The sequence below is a fragment of the Monomorium pharaonis genome, chromosome 2 (genome assembly GCF_013373865.1).
Source record: "Monomorium pharaonis isolate MP-MQ-018 chromosome 2, ASM1337386v2, whole genome shotgun sequence".
In the NCBI taxonomy this organism is placed as follows: domain Eukaryota; kingdom Metazoa; phylum Arthropoda; class Insecta; order Hymenoptera; family Formicidae; genus Monomorium; species Monomorium pharaonis.
In genome coordinates this window covers 20689962-20714998 of record NC_050468.1, presented here as the reverse complement: position 1 = coordinate 20714998, position 25037 = coordinate 20689962, and the positions used below count along the sequence as shown (strand labels likewise).

General features: G+C 28.8%; 2 protein-coding genes across 8 annotated transcripts in view; one reads left to right on the top strand and one right to left on the bottom strand.

Annotated features, from left to right (window-relative positions):
- Positions 1-2776, top strand: part of LOC105835408 (sarcoplasmic calcium-binding protein 1) — a 14559-nt gene extending 11783 nt beyond the window's left edge. For all 3 annotated transcript variants that reach the window (XM_028194609.2, XM_012678670.3, XM_012678671.3), the window contains exon 5: positions 801-2776. In XM_028194609.2, coding sequence (XP_028050410.1) covers positions 801-929 — 129 coding nt within the window. In that variant the 3' untranslated portion in view covers positions 930-2776. The remainder of the gene's footprint in view (positions 1-800) is intronic.
- LOC105835405 (NPC intracellular cholesterol transporter 1) lies at positions 1929-25037 on the bottom strand. 5 transcript variants are annotated; one of them, XM_012678666.3, is made up of 20 exons: positions 24414-25033; positions 18886-19237; positions 18520-18812; positions 17279-17471; positions 15124-15252; positions 13266-13385; positions 12922-13139; positions 12416-12717; positions 11772-11969; positions 11508-11709; positions 11128-11425; positions 10913-11040; positions 10496-10750; positions 10243-10406; positions 10027-10139; positions 9362-9945; positions 8606-8794; positions 8242-8329; positions 7236-7327; positions 4871-5012 (listed from the first exon to the last, which is right to left on the bottom strand). In XM_012678666.3, exons 1-20 carry the CDS (start codon positions 24543-24545, stop codon positions 5007-5009), a joined length of 4056 nt encoding a protein of 1351 aa, XP_012534120.1. In that variant the 5' UTR covers positions 24546-25033; the 3' UTR covers positions 4871-5006. The 5 variants fall into 5 exon arrangements, with proteins under 5 accessions (XP_012534118.1, XP_012534121.1, XP_012534120.1 ...); XM_012678665.3 differs by having other exon boundaries at positions 4890-5012; positions 7164-7327; positions 24414-25036; XM_012678664.3 differs by lacking the exon at positions 7236-7327 and having other exon boundaries at positions 1929-5012.

Below are 25037 nucleotides of genomic sequence, written 5' to 3'. Positions count from 1 at the left end.
ATGTCGATTCGATGTACTATTTCTCACTAGGTAATGTATAACTTTTATTCTCCTGGTGATAAGTTTTATTCTAAAAAAATTCTAAATGTTGATTATTTAGATAATTATATAATTCAATCGTAATTTTACTTTTTGTAAAAAATAATGCAAAAATTATTTTTAAAATTATTTTCCAATTATTATTTTTTTCTATACATATAATACGGACACCCGTAGAAATTATACAAGAGAAAGAAAAAATATAGTCATACTTTGTATATGAATTATATTTATATATGATTATATACAGGGTGTCCCAAAACATGTGGTCAACGCTCGTAAAAAGGTAGAAGGGATCGAGATGAACATAAAAGTCGTCTTGGAGAGAAGAACAATATCGTCTTGGGTTAGGTCCACCAATAATCGAGATATTAACGTATGAAATCTGCAAATAATATTAATTAATTTTTATCGTAATTGTGAGCAGTAAATTAATGAAAGCTTATCATACATTCACGATAGATTTTTTTTCTTCCGTGTTATGGCTCGAGCGGATCGAGTTCTTCTCTCGACGCGCTCTCATTCGCATAATTTGAAAAATTAATACCTCGATTATTGGTGGACCTAATCCAAGACCTAACTCAAGAGTTAACTCAAGGCAATATGTTTATCTTGATTCCTTTTATCTTTTTACGAGCGTTGACCATGTTTTGGGACTGGTGATTTCTGTATAAGGAACATTTTTAATAAGTTTATATAATTGCATATTTCTGAAGAATGCATATTATAAAATGATTGCTTTTAAGTCATTTCCTTAACAGGATGACGACAGAAGACGCGGTGGATTGACTTTATCACGTTATCAGGAATTATACGCGCAATTTCTCGGTAATCCCGACGACAATTGTCCAGCAATTTACCTCTTTGGACCAATAGGACAAGAATCGTAACTGAAATATTCATTATTTCGAGAAGATATAAATCTTTATATCTTTGTATGTACAAAGTGCATAAGCACACACAAAATGTATTTAATATCTGTATTAATTCTTGTAAAAATTATTATAAATATTTTATTGTACAATAAAAAAATTTTATGTATTATACTTTGGAAATTCTAATAGAAAATTCGTTTCTTCATAATATTGTATTAATGACGCTATTTTTCTAAATTATTATGTCTTTCACCATCCATAACAATATATAGTAATGATAAAAATTCAGAATAATTAAAAAAAAATGTTATGTGTAAATAATTTCTTTCTGAAATGTAATTTTACTTCTTGAGAAAACTGTGATAATGTGTTGTTTAATGATTATTTTTCAAAATAATTTACGTACGTGTGTAAAATAATACATGCATATAATGTATATGTATGTGCAATAGTAAAAAGTACAGAGATTCTTGGAAATATAATTAGACAAAATAATGTAACACAATTATATAGTACAAACAGGAGAAAATTTATTTGTATTTATGTGACAACACAGTACGCTTTGTATGCTATTTGAAATACTTCTCTGAGTTTCTGTTTTTCCTCTTTATCCCGTCACATCAATTTAATTTGACGTTTATATACTTTCTCATTTCCTCACAATACTTCATATTTATATCGAAGCTTCTATTGATATGCATTTTGTCATACACATGGTGCAGTATAAATCGAAGATCATTTACAAGTAGTATTCCTCGAAAGGACCAGTATGATATACATTAAACTTAATGAAAAGTATCGCTTCATACACATATCGAACACACGCTATATGTCTGCCAGACGATACAGCAAACTTGCACATTTTACGACATAGTTTTATATATGTATATACGATTTATAACATTTTACGCAGTTATCTCTTTTTTCCGTGTTTTACATTCATCTGCAGGTTCAAGTATATATATCGCAATAACAACTTGAAAAATATTAACAACTTTATATCTAACAAATTCTTTTCTTTCATAATTGTATACACTGCCTGACGAGAGTAGTATAAAAGTTTCACTCTATAAAACCCTATAAAACGTTCAAACCCGTGACGAGAAGTTCTTTCAAAAAAAGCATCAAGCATGTTGAAAAACACATCGATGTTAATAATTTATTTGTTAGTTTTTATCATATTTATTGTATATAAACAAAAGATATTTGCAAAATTTATTGTATATATTGAACGAAAGCACTTTATGGAGAACTTACACCGATAAAGCGTACTAAAAAATAAAATTGACAAATCTACCCCGCGCATTGGAAACATCTAGCAATTGTATGTAAACTATCCCATTCTCTTTCATTCAACAAAAATCTTACATATTCCTAAGCATTTGGCTAAATTATATTAAATTTATGCATGTAATCAATCAGTAATCAATTTTTTGTTGAAACAATAGAATGTATTTGTTTAATGTGTGATTGCAAGACTTATTATGAAAAAAAAGTACTTAAATACATATTTTATGATCCTCTTAATTAGTTATAATTGTTCAAGTATAATAGAAGCACAGTTTGAATTGGTCGATTGCTAGAATTCATAAACAGATTCGCATTTCGTCCCTTTGACGTTTTTGCTTACTAAGGATCATAAAATCAATATCTATATAAATGTATAACTATAGTATATATAAATAATCAAATTGTTAAAAATAGTGATTGAAAAATAGTGATAGCCTTTTGCCCACAATGCTTTATCTCTTATTACAAATAGCAATAATAAACTTAGATATTTTAAAAGTAATATATGAACCACATGTTATGCGAGATTCTAAGCCACATTTGTATTAACATGTCCCATGTAATTTATCTAATTTGTTCGTGTAGGAGATAGTTCACGCATTTTAGTAATCTTTGTAATACCAGGTGATTATTTATGTGTTTGATTAGAAAGGCAATGATACTTGTATCAAAGTAATTTACCACTTTGTAATTTCTACAACAAACTTGATTTTATTTCCAGTCATCCACAAACAGATGTACCCATACATTTATAGCTTCTTACTTCTCTTAAAAATTTTCTTTTTCTTTTTTCGTGAAAAAGAAAACTACATTTTTTATTATACCAAAATATGATACAATTTTCATGTGTATAAATTTTTAACCTGTTTTCTCAAATCTGTTTATTCTAAACAAGCTTATTTAGTTTTTTTTTGCATCCTTAGAAGTAGTCTTAGAACGAGTGCTTTAAAAAACAACAGAGAAGTAATCATTTCCTGAGTAATTATATATAAATACAAAATTTTAGCTAACCAAAACAAAACACGTAAAACAATATTATATTTAAAAATATATCTTTAAAAACGTTACGCGTTTTTCAGATATTCATATTGTTTGAGGATCAATTTAATTATCTGGAATAAAGAAGTCGAATATTTGAATAAGGATTGTTCTCAAAGAATAGTCTCAAAAACTATAATAAAAATATGAAAAATATTTGAAAATCCTTAAACGTAATGTTTCCCATTGATCCATAGCAAGCTAGCAACAAGGGAACAAGCTATTACTTTAACTGTGGCCTTAACTTAATATCTTAACATGTCATCATAAATTCGGAACTTGGCAAAGCCAGACGATATTTACTTAAGAAGTAGACAAAACATATTCAAATCTAATGAACAATACTGATAATTATATGTTTCACGACGGAAATTTAATCCTTAACTGACATGGTGAAAACTATAACACTCATATTATTCATATTGAAAACATATACTATCATACACATAAACATACTAATGATTATGTGATAAATTCTGTTATAATTTCTTATTATCAAATATTCAGGATTAAAATGTTTACATTCTGAAGTTAAAGATAAACCTATAAAAAAATCCGAAACAAGTTCAGAATTTTGTAACAAGATAATCAAATGATTTGATAAGATTCAAAATAAATGACTTGAATGAATATAATTTCACCATGAAATTTATGGATTGTTTCGAGACTTGAAAACTTAAATCCTGATATAGATATCATGCTTATTTCAGAATATTAATTTCAACTTATTTTTTACATCTTTATTTTATATATTTTAATTTTTATTTAATATTTTATTTCGGTTATGGACGGAATAACAATTTATTTATAATTATCATAAATATTTAATTAACGACTGATATTAGTTCCAAATGAAATCTTGAAATGTTTGTTTTATATATTACTGCTAAAATAAACCATTGTATTACTTTATATAATGATATTAACTTCTTTGAGGATTTATACATTAAAGAATTTAATATCATTTTGATATTAATTTTTCAACAGTCAATATTTTGATGTCACAATCAATAATTGGATATCAATATCAGAAAAAAGGATTCGTGTCAATTAAAAAATGCATTATAATAACAAAAAAATGCATTTTATATCCCGTCATGTCTATTACACCATTCTCAAGATAAATTTGCTTAATAAGTAATAAGAAAACAAAAATTTTTTGTTCTAGATAAATTATTCTACCTAAAAAAATCATTCGCGCATACATTTAAGCGTTCGCGATTGCGAAACATTTCAATTTCGAATACATACAGTCTGTGAAAATCTGAATTAAAAAAGCCTTGCCCGAAATAAATATGCTAAAAATTACGAAGACCTAGAACTCTATACAATTTATTTATCGCTAAAATTATAAATGCCAGATATGAACGTAGATGGACATATTCACCAGCCTCGAAGAATTTGATAGAAATAATTTGCATTAAATTTTCTACTTCGTAGGTGAAAAGAACTCGTGAAAGAATGAAGCTTTCCTGACTCATAATGGCTCAAGTTAAAAGACTCTATTGAAACTTAGTCCCTCCCTAGATTCATTTCAGTCCTTCTAAGTACAAAACTGCATCCGATTAAATCGGCAATATTTAATTCTTCGTTAAAATATATGGTGATCAGTCACATCGATGGAGTTCACACTGGCGTAGGAAGTGGACGTGCGTTGGTGGTTGTCGTTTTGGAGTAGAGGAGAATCCGGCTTGTCGCGTTCGTGACGCCTAACTTCACTTCCGCTAGTGAGGTCGCCGGCCCTTCTACGCCCTCGGCGCGACATCACGCCTAAAAGAAAAGAACACATTTTAAACATTTTAAATCTCTATCACATACAGCCTAATCTCCCATCGCACTGTGTGACTACATTAAAATCGTATGATTAAGATTGTGCTGTTGTGTAATTACATTTGATCGACACCTGTCTATTTTTGTGTACGTGTAACTTTTTTATATATAACATATTTTCTATTGCAAGCTATATACAAGCTATATACAAGAAGCAATTCAATATAACACAAATCAATATCAAATATAATATTTCATGCAACAAATGTGCTCGCATTCACATAAAAAATACTATATCTTTAAATATTTTTTAAAAGTAATCATGGACATCTTCCACGGTAAAAAATTAAAAACTTGTATTAAAATTAACTCAAATAATTAATTAGTTCTTAAAAAATATAGATATATTAAGAAAATTTAAATAATCTAAAAAAGTTTGTGTGATCTAAAAATAGTTTGTCAGAAAATAGTAAGATTGCAGTGAACACCACATAAAGTGATTAGGTCTTATTCTACATATTTTCTTTTTCACCAGTGGTAATATTTTTGTTTCCATATCCCTGTTATACACATTTTCAATGAATTTAATTTACAAAATTCGATAAAACTATTCGATATTGGTCATGATCTCAAAAATCTTATATGTTGCAATGCATATGTAATTGAATGCTATGCAACATATAATTACAAGAAATATATATAAATATGTATAATATGCGATGTTTCTTTTATGCGTTAAAATACATTGCATTAACCAAATAGTAATAAGCACAAACATGTGACGCACAAAATTATTATCAATAATAAGGAGAAATATAACTATCTTTAATATATCACCAAAAGTAAAAACTTAAATATTTATGACAAAAATATTTTAGAATACAATATTTACAATATTAAAATTACCACATGACACAAAGAGTATAACTACATAATCATGCTGTTTTTGTATATCATAATTTTTATTAAATTTTTCCTTGTAATTTTTGAAGATGTTAAAGATAGTTAAGTTTATACCCTCTATATAATACATAATAATATACAAATATATAATACATAAAAATAACATTTATACATTATAAAATAAAATTATAAAAATAGCACGTTTCTAAAAAGTTCTTACATCCCATACTTATTAAAATGATTAAAAACATCTCAAATACAAATTTTAACCATGACCATAATTAGGAAATTTTTCTAATAAAAACTATCTAATGTAGTGCATTGCAGTTAAACTGAATTTATACATGTTATTTATTGTCATAAGAATTATGGACATTATTTGTTAAGCATAGAAATGCGTTAATGCAGTATTTTTTACAAAATTAAGATTTTCTTTAAACTTGAGTCTTAAAAATTAGACAATTGCATTTTTATACAAAAGTGAACTATGAGTACAAAATAAGAAGAAAACAAATATAAAATTATTTCTCTCAAAATCTAAACTTGTATAGCAAAAAACATGATTTTCAAGATTATTGAAAAACTGCATTCACGCGTGCAAAAAGTGCAATTATATTATGTAATAAATTTTTGTAGCTGTTTATTATATAAGCTTTCATTATTTTATACTGTACAAATATATGTTAATATAAATTAAAAATTATATAAATATACAAATGCATGCTAACAATGTACTTTTTAATTATTAGAGTTTCTACATAAGTGTTGGGAAGGAATCTAAATGTGCTTGAGATTTTTGTAATTTTAAAATAGATAAAAAAAGTATAGTTTCGCAAATATTATATAAATTGAGAAAGAATGTAACATCATTTTGTTCTTCACAAATTTGTTATGTTTAAATAAAAAATAAAAAATTTATAATATTAAAAAAAATTGCACTTCTTGGATGCATATTTACACATGCTAAAAATAATAATAAATCAACATTATTAAAAATAATATTTCAATATTTCAATTAAATCTTACACTTAGGTCGGTATTCATAGTTAATTCTTATATTTAATACAATCTTAAGTCTCAAGATGAAATAAGAATCGACTATAGATACTGACCTTAGACTATTTGTGCAAAAAAATAACATGAAAAGTACGATGACAGATTTTAGACATAGAAGAAAAAAATACTAAGAAATTTTACCACATGTCAAAACGTGGACGTTCCGTTTTTATATTCAGATGCTCTGCATACCTATCTGTCACATTCAAGCACTTTGAATGTAGGTGTGGTTGTGGTGGGTGTGGGAGAATTGTGTTTGCTTACACGATGATTCAAAGATGTCTCTTGCACGTTGTCCAGATTTCCATGCATCGCTCTCTTGTGGTTGGCCAACTTTTCTCTGTTCATGGGCGAGCCTAGAACCACCACGGGCCATGACGCCACTCCGTATTACTCAAAAAATATACATTTAAAGAACACGATTCTTCCCAACAAAGAAGACTAAGCGCAGACGTTAGTAATAAGATTTGGCACAGAAATATTTTTATGCAATTTGCTACTCTCTGTTGAATTTATAAAGCTGCTCGTATTAAATGTGAGAAAGACCTAGGATTTTTCGTTTGCAATACACATAGGGATATGAAAATGAAATTTTAATATAACACTGGTGAATTTAAATAAAAAAACGTTAACTACTGTTCCCTTCCAAGCAAAATACTTTTAATATTACTTAAAATTGCAGTGACTATGTGCTATTCAAAGTGTATTAAATAATAAAATCTAAATTTACATAAAATGCTTCATGCAATATAAAGCGTTGTTAATGGTATATTATAAACATTTATGTTATACATATGTGAACAACATATATTTTAACATATATTTTAAAATAATCAAAAATTTGAGAAAAAATATATACATATACAAAATGTCTTTTGTAAAAAAAAAAACTATAAAATTACTTTGTTAGTCAAAATGTCAAAATTTGTCTAGATTCCATATATAAAAAAAAAATTTGAATCTTTGATAAATATAATATACCCAGTCCAAAACGTAGACATTTATTATAAAATTACGACAGAAAATGTAAAAAAAGCGTGATATAAATAAAGATATTTTTAATAATAAAATGTGTCATATCTTTCATTTAATCTATTTTTTAAATTATATTTTCTTACCAAATAGTTGGACAAGCATCTTAAGATAACATAAAATAATCTATGCTGATGCACAATCAGAAAAGTCTTGAGTTACCAAATAATGTAACAAACTTTTCTGGCATGCATATAGATATATTAACGAAGAGCTGTATCTGGTAACATCTCCTTACCTATATAACTTAGCAGTACTGGTAAAAAGATGAGACCATGCGCTGCTCCAAATAGTACGATACCCAAGTACATTCTAAAGTAAAATACCTGCAAATATCTCTTAGCTGAGTAATTCTGAGCAATTTATACAATTAAAATATAGACGAAACAAAATTAATTAATTATATTATAATCGTAATTAATTTGATTAATAATAACAATATAAAACAAAAACCACTGTCAAAGAAAAAGATATAAAAAATCAATAAATATAAATATTTTTAATTAGAAGTCGAAAGTATTTTAATCGTGATGATCGAAGATAAAATTTAGTTTATTGGATAATTAGTGTTCTATTTAGCATTATAACAAAACAAAAATCACCTGGAAAATTTGACTCTTTGCAAAGCCGAGTACTATAATGCCGCCAAACTTTGTTAGCGTAATACCACTAAACACTGAGCTCCCCATATTTGTTAATGCATCTGCAACTCTTTCAACTCTAGTTGCTTGAACCGACACAGAGAAGGAATGTACTATATGGCTGCAAAACTCGACAGCTATACCAACCGCCTATAACAGAAATCGAATAACACATATCGAAACGTTGTTACAATAAATTTATTGTTATATTTTTTAATTAAAAATTCTTTAAAAAAATTTTTTTAAATTCTTTTTTTAAGTTGTATTTGTTATATTTTTATTTTTCCTTTGTTTATCTTTTTTTATTCTTGCAATTAATATCATAAATATAATAAAAATATAAAATTATAATTATACGAATATATTTTAATACAAATTTTTTACATAGATATTTTAGATATTATTTATTCTAATATTAACAAAAAAAATTGTTTTAAAAATATAGTAATATATCTATATAAAATTAAAAATAAAATATAAAAATATTTTTATATTTAAATAAATAATTATTTCATTTATATCAAAAATAGCTTGTGCCAAGTGAATGCGCAGCGTGAGACTACTTGGTGTATTATACGTACTTTTTATAGATCTTAAACATAAAATTTTTTAATATGTAACTATGAAAAATGTCCAGAGATTAACAAACTAGTTTTTATGGAAAAAACCATATAAACTATATATAAACTAAAATCTGCTGTTGTATAATCAACTTACCATAACAAGATTTACTAGAGACACAGCATTCAAAGTTATATGCCACCAATACATTAAACCACCAATATTAACGACAATCATCGTGATTGTAATCAAAACCACGAGTGATGAGAAGATATCCAAACCCATTAATAAGAATGTAACAACAAATATAGCGAGTAATGAGATTCCTATACTCTGCAATGTGTCGGGCCACATAGTAAGATACTGCTCGTAAAATACATAGAAAACACTGTAGGGAAAAACTTCTGCAGAAGTGTTTTCATTGAGTCTTTTCAAATTACAGTTAAGCATGTCCGTAATATTCGCTGCCACTACTCTGGCTGCTCTCATTGATTCATAATAATCGGCCGAAGTCTTGAGAATAGTGTGATAAGCCATAAAATACGAAGCACCAACTGTTGACATTTTTGTATTAGAATCGGTAATATAATTCACACCGCGCCCATAAGCTGCGTGGCCTCCTTTAGCACATGTTTCATCGGGATTATCTTGTAGGAAGAACGATACATATTTATCGAAGTCAGCAGGTATTGGTCTGTTGTAATCATTCAAAGTGATATTGCATTTTGTACACTGCCGATCTGTAATCCAAAAATACATAAAATAACCGAATTAAAATAGGAAAGTACAATTACATCACATTTATAAAGAAAAATACACACGGGTATGTGGACAGAACGAACTGTTTGTGGGAAAATATTTGCAACAACCGGCTAATCCCGACCAATCGATATAATCGTCTAACCAAGACGAAGCAGGCTTAGCTATGTAAGTTCTAAAAAAAGAAAAAAAAATTCATAAAACAAATTTAAATAAACATTAAATATCAAATTTATTAATGAAATTGGATTGATTTGATATTTCTTGTTGCAATATACCTGTTTGGTTGTTTAGATGCTGTAAATATTTGCGTCGACACTGAATCACTATTACAATATTGTCCGCCGCATACTAAGTTTTGCGTTTTTGTATTTGAATAATTTAGGCCACCTTTAACAACAAAATACATTGGCGGTCCGATAGATAAGTAATTATTTAAAAACTGAAAAAAGATATAATTTTTATTTAAAAAATTCTTTATATTAATATTTTTTATAATTCAGTTCAACGTTTATGCTCTATACTACACACTTTAAAATATTTAAGCACAAAACTATCTTCGGGCATAGAAAGTTCTTGATCTAGGCCAATCTCGATGTGTGGTATTACAGCAATACTGCTGCAGAGCCAGCCGAAAAAGACAATCATCACAATTGTGCGAACCCATTTTTGTAACAATAATGGAACGTATACAACTTTGAAAATTTTATACAATATTCCGTCTACCACTTCTTCTCCATCATCACGCTTGGAGCGAATAAAGCAACATACATCTAGCCTGTTATTCTGAAATTATAAGAAGGCATTTTATGTATTTAATATATCATGAATATAATATGTAAAATAAAAAACAAGAGAATAAGAGAATAAAAATCAACAAATCCTTCGAATATATTAAAGTAAATTCAATGGTTATTAATGTACATAAATTTTTTGTATATGACATACCGCGTGTCGAATCGTGTCAAGTGCTAAAAGACTGACAAAACATGTAATTTGTAATATAAAGTCTACTAATAATGCCATTCCAGCATAGAGAGCAAATGCTTTCACGGCAGGCATATCGGAGAGACCACCTGTAAACAAAAAAATTATAACATTCGCATATTTCTATTTCCTTTTTTAAAATTTGCATTGTTTACAATAACTTATGCAATACATACCAAGGAAGAAGCAACAGCTTTCTGACACACTTGTGAGTAACATGCTAGGGCCAACTTGACCCAACGTACGACCAATATGTTCCGGGATTGATTCATTCGGACGTCTAGCTTCTCTCTGATGAGTTTGAACAAGAATAAAAATATTATCTACTCCAACTGCCAGTACCAAGAATGGAATAACCTCGATGATAATCAGCGTAGCTGGTACACCAATAAATCCAAACAATCCAACCGAACAAATTACAGATGCCAACACTATGAGTACACCTCCAAGTCCAAGAGTAATCTTAGAATCGTGCTGAAATGTACATTAATCACATACATAATAGTAAATAAGGCATTAAATAAAGAGAAGTATGTAGCATAATGTAGATTTTTACCAAAAGACGAGCGCATGATCTAATCTGGCCAAGAGATACTGCGATGTATCCAAACATAATAATATATGATACCAGAATGGTTACAATGTCCGACTGAGATTCACGATTCAGTTCATCTTCGATAGAACGTTCGGATGTAAATGCTATGTCCATAAATGCTGGTTTTTTTGTCGCGGTCCAATTTTTCATAAAGTTGATATAGCTAAAATTAAACAATATACAAATAATATAATTTTATTTGATTAAATTTATGAAATAATTTACCTTTCTTCCCATTCCATAGCAGGCAATAACTTGGCTTTGTTGTGATAATTGTTTACAAGGAAAGTAAGGATTATAGCAGTCGCCTTTTCATATGGTGGATTATGAAGATCTTGTCCCGGAGATAAAAATCCACCTACTGCAATTGCTGGCTCTACAGGCCCACCATAAAGTGCGAGACATTCAGGATTATATGCATTTCTGAAAGAAAAATACATAAATGTGATATAAAATTAATATTAAACATAAGATATGCTTATTTCATTAAAAATTTAAAGTAGAATTATATGTAAAATATACTTTCTTGATACCAACTTTTTCTGTATATAAAATTAAACATTGTATAAAATCTTCATTTTTATATCGCATAATATTGTAATTATATTTTTGTTTCTTATATTATGTCTCTATGTTTGTAATTTTATTTACAATATTCTTGTATAAATAAATAAACAAATATGAGATAAAATATGGTGTTTCAATTCTGACTTTATATAAAATTAATTAATAATTTAGTGAAGAGTTAGATTATAAGTGGAGAGAAAGAATATATAAATGACTAACTGGTTCTGGGAACCTATATTTTTTTGAAGAAAAAGTTTCAATAAATATTAATTTACGTAATTATTTTCGCTTTTATTACTTACTGTGAGCAAACTCTGAAGTGGTCCAAATAATTCACTGTGTAATTCCCATCTTGTTCTGAGTCTTCAAATTTATTTACATCATCTTGCCAGTAACCCCAAATACTTTGAACAACGCATTGCGAAACAGTTGTCCGACCAGTAAATGGTCCGGTTAATGGAGCAAAACATACATCCGCTAATGTGTAGTTATTAGGAGTAATTATACTTTTAATGCCTTCTTGCAATTCAAAAACTATTTTTAGAAAAGTGTCATTAAATACAGGACCAAATATAATCGGTCCATTGGAGGTGTTATGTACAATCTGTAATTAATAATAAATTAATTATAACATATCAATAAAAATAAATACATATTTCTACAAAAAGTCACAAGAAATAATCATTACAGAGGGGTTTTTTTTATAAAATATATATTGAGAATATAATGTGTGTGTGTGTGTGTGTGTGTGTGTGTGTATGTGTGTGTTCTGCGTAATAATAATAATCTAATATACTTCAATACTTACACTCGGTAAGCCAACAGAAGTGATAATAATTTGTTCATTTCGATAAAAAGGTTCAAAGTGTTTATCGAAATATTCCCTTTCAATACGTGACCGGGAATGTGGAGATGCCCACAATTGCACAGGATCTGTAGTAACTTGCATGTATTTTATGCCATGTCCCAAGGCAACAATCAATAGGAAGCCAAAGAAAAGTACTAACCAAGGTCGAGATGCACAAACTACGAAAGAATATTAGTCATTATAGACAAATATAAAGAAATCTTATAATCTAATTTTGTATAAGATCTAATCATTTAATTTTAAATAAAACATTACAAAATGTAAAAAAATATTTTTTTACTTACATGTTCCCCACTTGCAGAAAAATTCTTGCAAAAATTTGTCAGTACCTGCTCCAAGTTTCTCAATAAAGGTGGATTGTTCTTGGTCAAATTCAGTAGGTAATTCATCGGAGGATATAACACCTAAAAACATTTATATTAAGTATAATAAATTTTTATAATTAACAAATAGTTGAATAAGCACCATTATACAGTTTACAGAATCTCGAATGCACGTGCTGTAAATAATTAATATTCTATCATTTAATAAACATAATAACACTGTAAGTAACAAATTTTTTATGCAAGACAGTACAAAAACATTTCATTGAAAACATTAAGTCCTAAAAATAATCTTTATGGGATTAATAAAAATGAAGAATATATCTTAAATATAACTATAGTTAACAAAAGTTGAAAAAATATATTGTATTACTTACTACATCATATTAAAGATAAAATATTTTAGTATATATAAATATAATCCTTTAATTAAAACTAACTTAAAATTACATAAGAAATATTTGTAAATTACCAAATTATCTATCTTGATAAATTTAAAATAATGCTTAAAAAAAGTAATACAGACAGAATACGTACAATTTAAAATAGCTATGTGACTTAGGCCAGTATTCATAGTCAATTTTTATTTCGAGATCGTCAGAAGTAATATCTTAAATGCTAATATGACTCTGTGATTGGTTTATGACATCTTACACAATACTTAAGATGGTCCTCAATTTAAAAAACCAACTATGAACACCAGCCTAAATTAAGACGAAAGAAGTCCCCTCAATAGTATTAGATATTTCATCTTACTGATCTTGTAAGAAATAATGAATAAAAAATACTTTGTGTTTAAAATATCTTTTAAATTTTTATTTGTTTATTATCTTATGGAAAAAGTAGTTATCCAAATTATATGCATTTACTAATTTTTGTATAAAGTCACACACACACACACGCACGCACGCACGCACGCACGCACGCACACACACACACACACACACACACACAATATTGAAATAAAACTAATAAATATTACATATACAATTTGTTGTATTTAATAATTCACTTTTCTTAAGATTATTTTTCAATGCTATGGGGAAATTCTTTTCTTTTTAAGCTTATAAACGGCACATTTTTATTTATCTTTTAATCAACTATTTAAAGGAGTGTCTGCATTACAGAGACGTAACATTATGATAAACATGCAAAATATTAAGTACAATAAAAAATATAATTTTACACTTAAAACATGCAAATACTTATAACACAATTTTTGTGAGCAGAAAAATGTGACCTTTTTATATATTTTCAAATTTAAGAAATTGTATTTATATATTTCCTTATAAAACTGAAATATTTTTGATAACATTTAATTGTAAAAGAGTATTCATATTATATGATAAAATTAATTTTACAAAAATTTATAATAAAATCAGTATATTATCACTACGATGTAATGTATACCATTATAATATATCTCTTCAAGCTCATGCTGTTTATGTATTTTTTTGCTAATTTATACAAAATGCAAATTCTTTTCAAGCATCATTCTTAAGCATTTAGATTTTTAGTGCAGTTATATAGCTAATTATCATAATTCGTCATGTGAATATGTAGTATTGCATTGCAAAAGAAGTATAAATTGTGTACAGTTTAACGCTATAAATAGAACATTTGACACATTTAAGTGTAAATAATTGGGAAAATAAGTGAAAATTTTGTCTAGTGTGCATTTGACATCTTGGCAGGTATAATCTGCAAGAGCTGAAAATAAAGCAAAAGACACACAAGCTATAAAGCAACATAAAAGCTGTAACAGGAAGACAATAAGGACAAACACAGCGAAGGTAGCTTTAGAATCGAAAAAACCTACTAGAACGCTTAGATTGAAGTGGACTGTCTTCTTGGTCAGCGGCAAGGGCAATACGAGCACCATCTCCTGGGTGTAATCCGGCAGCTAGCCGTCTACCCACCTGTCTTCCTACCTCCTCTCCTCGTGCAACTATACATATGCACACACCATACATACACAACCTATAGTTTTTACTTATTTTATATGATAAGTATTATATGGAAATCATATATGTTCATCCACTAGTTAATGTAACAAAAAAAAGTTTTACACACGGAAACAGTTATTTGATCAGTAACTCACACTTATTACAACCTAAATGATACAACCCAAATAAAGTTATATATGCATTAGTTTGTATGTCAAAAAAAGTCAAATATAGTGCAAAGTGTTAATACTAACACTTTAATAAAATGTATAAAAATAAATAAAAAATAAAAAACTGTGCTGCAAACATTTCAGACAAAGTGGAAATATGTATAAATATGTCTATCTTTTAATTAATTTAAATGCAAAATCATATTTGCGTAGTTGTAGATACACAGGTATAATTATTATTCTATAATTTTTTTGGTACTTCTCACAAAAATAATGTTAATTTTTAATTTTGTTTAACAAAAAATTAGATGTAATTATAAAGATATTACATACGCCTTTCAGAACTTTAAATAAAATAAAATGAGTATAAGAAAAAGATCTCACCAATACCAGAAAAAAAATAGTAGCAATAAAATGTCCAAAATACATTAGAATAAATTAATCACACAATCAATTCTTCAAATCATCTCCACACTTATTTTACATATCCACTTAAGAAAGATTAATAATAACATAAGTTAACTACTATTAGTCACTAAATTCAATAAATTACCAAAAATAAATGCAAAATATAATTAAAAAAATAGCTTCAAAAAAAAAAGACGCAATGCATTTTTTATTTGTATCATTTGTTACAATGTTTAGCAACAAATTTTTTTATATGTGTGTTATATGTTCATGTAAAGTCCTGGATGCATAGAATCACTTTGATTTTAATAAATTGATTTAAAAAATGACCTCTCTTTATTTTAAAAAGAATAATCTGAGAACTCTGTATATAGAATCCATTCCTATTGTCATTTTGTTTTTAAAAATAAAATATCTGAGGATGAAATATTAAGATAGATAGATAAATAGAGAGAGAGAGAGAGAGAGAGAGAGAGAGAGAGAGAGAGAGAGAGAGAGAGGAGAGAGAGAGAGAGAGAGAGAGAGAGAGAGGAGAGAGAGAGAGAGAGAGAGAAGAGAGAGAGAGAGAGAGAGGAGAGAGAGATGATCCTCGCGCGAGAGAGAGTCTCGCCTACTCCTAGATCGATCTAGCCTCCTCAGGCTTCCTCGCTCGAGCTCTCTCTCCCGCGAGATCTAGAGCTCTCGCTCTCCTCTCTTCTCGCTCACTCTCGAGCTGTCTCTCTCTCTCTTCTCTTCTCTCTCTTCTCCTCTCGCCTGTCTCTCTCGTTCTGCTCTTCTCTGCTCTTCTCTCTTCTCTCTCTCTCATCTCTCTCCCTCTCTCTCTCCCTCTCTTCCTCTCTCTCCTCTCTCTCTCTCTCTCTCTCTCTCTCTCTCTGCCTAGACTCTCTCTGCCTTCTCTCCTCTCTCTCTCGTCTATCTCATCTCTCTCTCCTCTCTCTCTCTATCTCTCTCCTTCTTCCTGTTGATAGTCAATATCTCCCTTTTACACTTACTTTCAAACACCTCTTATAATATTCAACTCTGACAATACTTCAACACCTATAATAAAAAAACACTTCTTTAAATTTAGAATTTATGATTTTGTAATTTTTCTATATTGCTCTATTTATAAAGATAAAGCCTCGAAATATCTCTTATCATTAAAAAAAATTAATATACATATAAATTTTTATACTCGAGATTATTTTAAAAGATCTATCAATTTGTACTATTTATATTACTAAATTTATCAACGTGATTATAACACAATTGTGTAAAAAACCCATAATCTTAAAAAGTTCTAAAAAAGATATTCCACCATAATATGTATGAAACTAATTAATTTCATTTTCAGACATTTTTTTTTTAAACCAATATTTTCCATAAAAACGATGAACAAATCTCTCCGTACATGTATTTAAAGAAGAATTCATATCTATGATATGCATAAATGAGTTGAAATGAATCTTACCTATACGCTTTCTATGGCTGAAACACATTATTAACAGAAGGAAAAGGCAGGAACCGCATATAAAAATAATTGTCATTATAACTTCGTATCCATCGTAACTGAATATTGAAAACGGTTTTGGTAGTGGAGGCATTGGTGGTGGTTCTGGGCAACTTTGTTCACAATCAACGCAGCTGCAAGCTGGAGTGTTTTTCTGTAAAAAAGTTACATGTAATTTTTTTAACTAATCTTTTTTAGGCTATCTTGTTTATATGTTTCATTTGTATCCAATAAAAAACAAATCTATAAACACAAGTAAACGATTCATTTCTTATAAAAAAATAATTTAATGTAAGTGCATTTGCATATTATTATTAAATCATAATTGGACACAAGTAATAAACCAAAAAATATAATATCTGAATATAAAGCCTTTAGATTAAAAGATATTCTAAAAATTGTTGAAATATACAATTTAAATTGTTTTAGACATTTTAAACATTTAATATTTTAAAATTAAATAATTTTAATTTGTCATTGTCACAAGATTTAAAAAATAAAAATGTATGTCTTTTTTCATTAAAAATATCATGATTATATAATGTATAAAATGTTTTATCGTATTCTTTATTTCTCAAAATTGTCCAACATTTTTTTTTGTATCATGAAATGGAAGAATCATATTTAGATATTCAATTTTTAGATCCTATAGTATATAAAATATTTCTTATATTAATTTTATTCGTACATACGCTTTATTGCAAAAATTTAATAAATAAAATTATGTATATTATGAATAAATTAAAATAAAACAATTTCCATCTTAACTAGTAACCATTACATGTGTAATTGAGTACTTGTCATGCTTGGCTACTATTGCATAAAAAGTATGAACGTGTACGTTATTAAGCAAAAAACTCCACTTGTTTTGTACTATTGTATATTTAAGTAATTACAGCTTACTTTTTTATCTTATCAATTCATGATATAAGGACATAAAGTAACGATTATTCGGAAAACTCGTTTGTGATAAAGAAAAGTGATTTATCAGTATTTAACAGATCCTTCAGACAAAGTCCAAAGACTAATTAGTAAATAAATACACATTTTATCTCATTAAAAAGTTTTATGCTGTTAATTAATTTTATAGATTTAAAAGATTACTTGCGATATGCATTTTTATGTGTACTGTTAATAAAGAATAATATATATTGTATATTTTAAACATATATATACATACATATAAAAAATGTAATACTAACGTTCAATGGCTTACTGCATGGTGTAATTGATGGGTCCAATGGCACAAATGATCCAACAGGTTTATCAGTATTTATATATGTGATTTGAAAAGGTACGTAAACATTATTTTCTGCATCACCCATAAAGTGAAACCATCTCACCGGAGTACATCTACTAGCTCCCCATTCTCCACACATTAAATCCAATGCTAACTGCCCCGTACTCGGCACCGATACCTTATTACACGAGTTAAACGTTCCATTAAGATATTTGTTCGTTATATATACCTCCATCTCTTCAATATATTCTACATCTGGAAAAAGATTCAAAATAATGAAACACAAAGCAAAATGTTATATAATCACGAGATAAAATACAATAATTACTATCTGCTTCGCCTTTCTTTGTAATATTTATAAAGTTGCTTTGATTAACAGCACATGTGAAATCGCAAAAATGCTTTACTAAATTATCCAAGCAACTGGGGCATCTTTTTAGAAAATTTGATGCAAGTTTGATGTTTGAGTTTAATGTGACGAGCTGGTTCGAATCGCAGCAGGTATTAATTCCTTTGCCATCATCCACTAATAAATGTGAACAATGCTCAGCCAACAATTTTTGTCCTTCAGAGTTCAACGGTTTCGCTGGCCCATCATAAATACAATTCTTTGCATGCATAGCTGCATCCGTGTAACATTGTCCATACCATATACAATGGCCATTTTCTTCACTGACAACCTGTTTGTAATAAGAATAAATGTTTAGACCTTCATTAAATAATCTTTTCTTTTGTACAACAAAATAGTGCACTTTAACTTTTATACTGGATCAATTTATGTATGCGTGTTTAATATATTACTAAATATATTAGTAGAGAATTTCCAATACCGACATAGGTCTCTAAACACTCTTATTTCTCGAAAACTTTGTATACTTTACCTATATGTGCATACATGGTTTTTTAATATATAAAATTTGCTGTAAACAAATTCTTTAAAAACAAGAATAAAAATTATACAATTTTATTTTATTTTTAAAAATTGCACAATTTAAACAATGCATCTAATATTATTAATATTATATTATTTTATATATTTTATATATTTATAGCATGCTAAATTTTAATTTGTAATTTTCACTCTTTTATTTCTTTTACAATGCACTTTTAAACATAAAAATAAGATGCAGCGTAAATATCTTTCGATAAGATAGATTATAAGATAGTAAAAACTACATAAGATAGAAGACACAGCAGTAGATCTATTTATTAAGTTAGTAATCTAATCTATATATATTATATATTGTCGCGCTGTATGTTGCATCTTTCAACACAGCATGAGGTATATATATATAAATCGATAATAAATCAAAGTATTAAAAAACTTTTGAAAATATTATATACATTAACTTGTAAGCATTTTGTATAGATAATTCGTATAAAAAAAGAAGTATATAGCATCACTGCCAATGTCAGTTTTAAGATTAATATCATTTTATTAGACGCAAATATTTTTGCTATCTTACTTAGCAAAACTTAATTATTACAAGATTTAAAACATTACAAAGCTGCTATGTCATCTAATAAAAGACCAAAGTGTTTCTCAACTTTTTGTAAAAGAATTTCTTAAGAATTTCCAATTTTCAAGGAATTTTATTTAAAATTTCTGCTAAGATTAGAGAATTTTTTAATGCAGCATTAAAATATTTTATTATTTTTTAAATTTTATACTTAAAAAATTTTTTTAATTTTTTAAATTACACAATCACAGAAAAGCTTAAGTTTTGAATATTAAATATAAGAAAAATTTTTTTAAATTATGTGAACTAAATGGTACATAATGATTTATACGCAATACATAATTTTAGCTTATTAAAGATAGATTTTAAAATCTATAATTTAGAAATTTTCGAATAATATATTTTCATGTCTCCTATTATCACTAATTTTTTTTAACTCGCGAATCACACGATAATAGACGTGACTATAGCTGTATATGACATTTATTACTAACCTATTGTTGATATTTTGGAGTACAAAAAATGCTTCATCAAAAAAAAATTTATCAGAAAGAAATAGAGTTTAAATTTAAAAGTAAAATTCCAAAAATTTTCCTGAGTACTAATAAAATTCCACGAAAGTCCGTGATTTTTAAAAGTAAACATCTTGGAAGAAACTGTTTAGTTGTATTTTTGTTTATTTTTGTATACCAAAGTTTTAGTTTTAGTTTTTGTTTAACAATATAATCCAAAAGCAAAGTGGTATGTCGATATTGGCAATATTTTTTATTCTATAATGGATTTAAATATTGTTATTCGGCGTGTGATAACTTTTATCAGCTGCGTTCACATAAGATATAATATAAAGATATATACAGAGTATTACATAAGAAATTTTCTAATTGAGTTCTTCATGACCTGCGTATTAAAGTCTGATGAGATTTATTTGAGTCAATGAGCTGAATTAATGATTTAATTCACCTAATATAAAACACAATATTGAATGAAGAACTCCAACAAAGAAATAGGGTTTCATTTCTTACAAAAGATATTCATATACATAATACACACAATTAATAATAATAATTATATTATTAATATTATTAATTAATTATTCCAAAATAATTTTAAGTATATATAAGTACTATATAATTTAATTTTAATAAATAATGCAATATATTATTAAAAAATAGATAATAAAAGAATGTGATGACACTTTTAAGTAAAAACAAAAAAAATTATTTAAATATTTCACAAATAGTGTTATCTATATATCACAATCTATAGATCACAAATAATGTTATCTATATATAATAAAATTTAGATTAAGTAAAAAATTAATAAATTAAATATTGTAATTTTAAGGAGATAAGAAGTGTGTATTTATATATCACTGTAATTGTGTGTATAAAAATAAATACGTATTTATATATATAAAGTTTATTATGATATTTGTCAAATATAGAAACAAATAAAATTCCTAAATATTTTACAAATATTCTTTTAATTCTTAGACTATAGTACAAATTTCATCATCAGTAAAAATTTCTTTTGTGTTTCACTTTGGAAAGTTTCTTTTGTTTATAACATATTTTGAACGTTAAAAAATTATTTTTTCGCTATAAAAATATTACCAATAGATTTCTGAGTAAATTTTACAATAGAAATAAATATATATTCAAAGTTAAAATTACTCTTACTTTATTTGAATTATTATTCATTAAAAATTCAAATTTTTAATTCGCACTAGAGTGTGGAATCAATGTATGTCAAGGTGAGGAATTTGAGGATTAAATTATGTTTATCTCAGCGAGATAACATTGTATAATTTATTGTTTGTATACTACAGAAAAATTTAAGTATAAAAAAATAAAAAAGAATAATTAAAAGCCCAATAAAATTATTTAGTTATGGGAAAAACATTTGTATCATTTATTTCATATAGAAATTGTTATAAGATTCATTTGTCGATAAAAAAATTAAATTAAATTTCTTTCTAAATAATTTATTAAAATTATTGTTTAGTCCCGATACACATGTTTGTCTATTTTGTTTTGTTACGTCGTTTTAAAACTAATTTTTATTTGAACTGTTGAAACAAAAAGAGGAAGACAATGGACATGTATGAGAGTAAAATAACGTGCTCGTTCACATTACACGAGACACGATGATCTCTCGGTATCAGCTCCTCGTATGAGTCATTCGTTTATAAGGAGTGACAAGTCACGCAATGGGCGTTATACTTTGGATTATGTCCTGAGGTCCGCGAAATGTTTTCAATTTCTCGTTTGTACGAATGATTTGTGATGAAACGTACAAAAAAAGACCAGTTATAATCATATCTCATATTACCAACATGGCAAAAAAGTATCATATTTGCGGCCGGACTCGCATATCTCATTAATAATTTGACTTGCATAATACATGCGCATTTTAATGAGATCTCTAATGCAAAAAAAGAATAAAAGATATTATCACGCGCGCGGCATACATTTTATTAATAATTCTACACACGTGATAAAGCAAATTCATCCGGATAAGTCTCAAGCCTTGAGTAAACGACGTGAGAAGGAATCTTATTTAAGTTGGAGAGACTGACATTAACAATAGCCTTGTTTCTCTAGCCGCGCTTGTTAGCGCATTCTTTCCTGTTGCAGCGCGAGTCTAGAGTCGCTGAGAAACCAGGGTATATAGCAACGCGAAGAACAATTTCTTCATAGAATTCTCTGCCTAGTATACATAATGTACTCAGTACGCATGCGTAATAATTACTCATTTGGATTAATGATTCATCTGTTAATTAAACAGATAGCGATAAGAGGCCACATGTGTTTCTTAAAAAAAGATTTGATAAATTTCTATAATCTGGTTTAGATTAAATTAAAAATAAATGGGATTCCGATTTGTTTTATAAAGAAAAAACACAAAGTATTAAAAAAATTTTTAATCTAGATTTAAAAAGCAGTTCAAAGGCAAATTAAAAAGATTAAAATTCTTTTTTTATCTCTCGTTTAAAATAGAAAAAATTTATTAAGTTTCCTTTTTTTAACTTTTGCAAGCACATAGAATTTTATTAATTTCATTAATTCGTTAAATATTTATATAGATTAAATGTATAAATGTATAAAGTATTTATTTCTCATTTTCTTTTTTCTATACAGAGAAAAAAATTATATACCAAAAAAAATCTTAAATCAAGTATGCACTCTCATACTTTTTGGAAGCATAGATATAACTTGTTAATTTTATTAATTAAAAAAATATATAACATTTATTTGTTACTCTCATTAGTTTCTATTTCAAAAAAAAGTATTAAAAAAGAATAAATCTTATTAAGTTTTTGTAAGCACAAACACGGTTCTATCAGTTAATTTAATTAATTAAATATTTACATGTAGGTTCAATATATTTATTTCTTAACTTCTCATTGTTATTTTCTTAGCATGCTTTTATAGGTATAGGTATATAGATGATTTTATACATCTCGTATTCTAACGAGCAAAAAATAAAGTTAAAAGAAACAGAGTTATCGAATGACACAGAAATACTTCGCGTGTGTTGCAAGAGAATGTGTGTTCCTTATCCGATCGTAAGTGGTCAACTATCGCCACTAATGTCGCCGCGTCGATTAGCACTTGGTTCTGCCGATGAATCGGCTAATTACGTCGGACCTCCTTTCATTCGTCATTACAAATTCGTCATTTATACTGCGGGCTGTGAGAAGGTACAAAGGACAGGAAGCGCAGAATTAACGGATAACTCTAGGCTACTCCAAGATTTCTCTCCCGCGCGCCGACGAAATTTGAACAAGGATTATTTATTTACGAGGGAGAAATGTGCGACGTTGGCGAAAGCGACTGACTCACGGAAACCAGCCCGATCGAAAACACCTCGACCTCGACCTACAAAAAGTGCGAAAACATCGAACATGTGCGCATGCTGTTCGAGAAAGACAGAGATAAATCCTCGGACAGCGGCCAGGAGAAATAAATTTGCGAAATGAACGCGAGATCTCCGCGGGATGGGAAAGGTAAGACAGCAGCAAATAGGCTTTCTCGGCGATCAGCCGAGATGACGTCATACCGCGGCACAAGAGTAAGCGCCGTCCGTCGATTCCCCTATATACCTCGCCCGGGGTGTGGACAGTGTAGAGGCAGGTACGGGCAAGGTGTGCGTGTGTGTGTGTGTGTGTACGTATGACGCGTGTATACATCGCCGCGTGTAGGTGTGCTCCCGCGAGCGCCAGAAAGGCGAGGAAAGAGAACGAGCGTTGACGTGATGCACGCACGCACGCGCAGCGCGCATGGTGCAGCAGGAGCAGCAAAAAAGGGATATACGGAGCAATATACAGCGGATATATACGCACGAGCTCTCGGAACCCGTAGTCACTCCGGGGGGCGACTTTCGCGTCACTCACCGGACTCGTGAGGCCGGACAAGGTCAGCAGCAGCAGCAACAGGGGCCGAAAAACGTTGTCGCGCGTCACGGTTGCGCCTATCGTGGTTCGACGGGCGACCGGGACCGCGGTCGTCGTACTAGTCCTGTACATCGCGTGGCGTTATTACGCACTGCCCAACGTATTCGCTTTCTCGTGCCAAAGTCGCACTTTTGTTAACTCGCTCTACTACTCGCGGATCACGTCGCGTTCATCGCACACGAACGCGGAGCACTCTTCTCCTCCTCCTCCTCTTCCTTTTCTGACGTTTGTTGCGCGGCTCCTCCTCGACTCGCGACCTTTTACTTGCGCACAACCAGAATCAACCGCACCACCCGACCGTTGCCATCGACTGCCGTCAATGCCTCCTCGTCGCAGTCGTCGCCTGTTCCCTACTTCCCTACCGTTCCGTCTTCCGTCATCGTCGCGCGATGCTCGGCTGTCGTCGGCCGTCGCCGCCTCGCTGCCGCGAACGCCACCTAGTGATATTCGGGTTCGGCTATCGACCCGCCGCAACTTGAATCATGCCGATCATGCGGAGCGTGCAACCGCATATCTTATTACTTGGTGATGCGCTCAGATAAGGCCTGTTGCCTCGATAGTTTT

Excerpts from the sequence above, each read along its gene's own strand:
- LOC105835405 (XM_012678664.3), bottom strand. The coding sequence starts at position 24,545 with ATGTACAGGACTAGTACGACGACCGCGGTCCCGGTCGCCCGTCGAACC. Across the intron at positions 15,253-17,278 it reads CAGCCATAGAAAGCGTATAG|TTGCACGAGGAGAGGAGGTA; the intron begins GTAAGATTCATT and ends GCATATGTATAG. Across the intron at positions 9,946-10,026 it reads TTCGTTCTGTCCACATACCC|ATCGGCAGTGTACAAAATGC; the intron begins GTGTGTATTTTT and ends TTTGGATTACAG.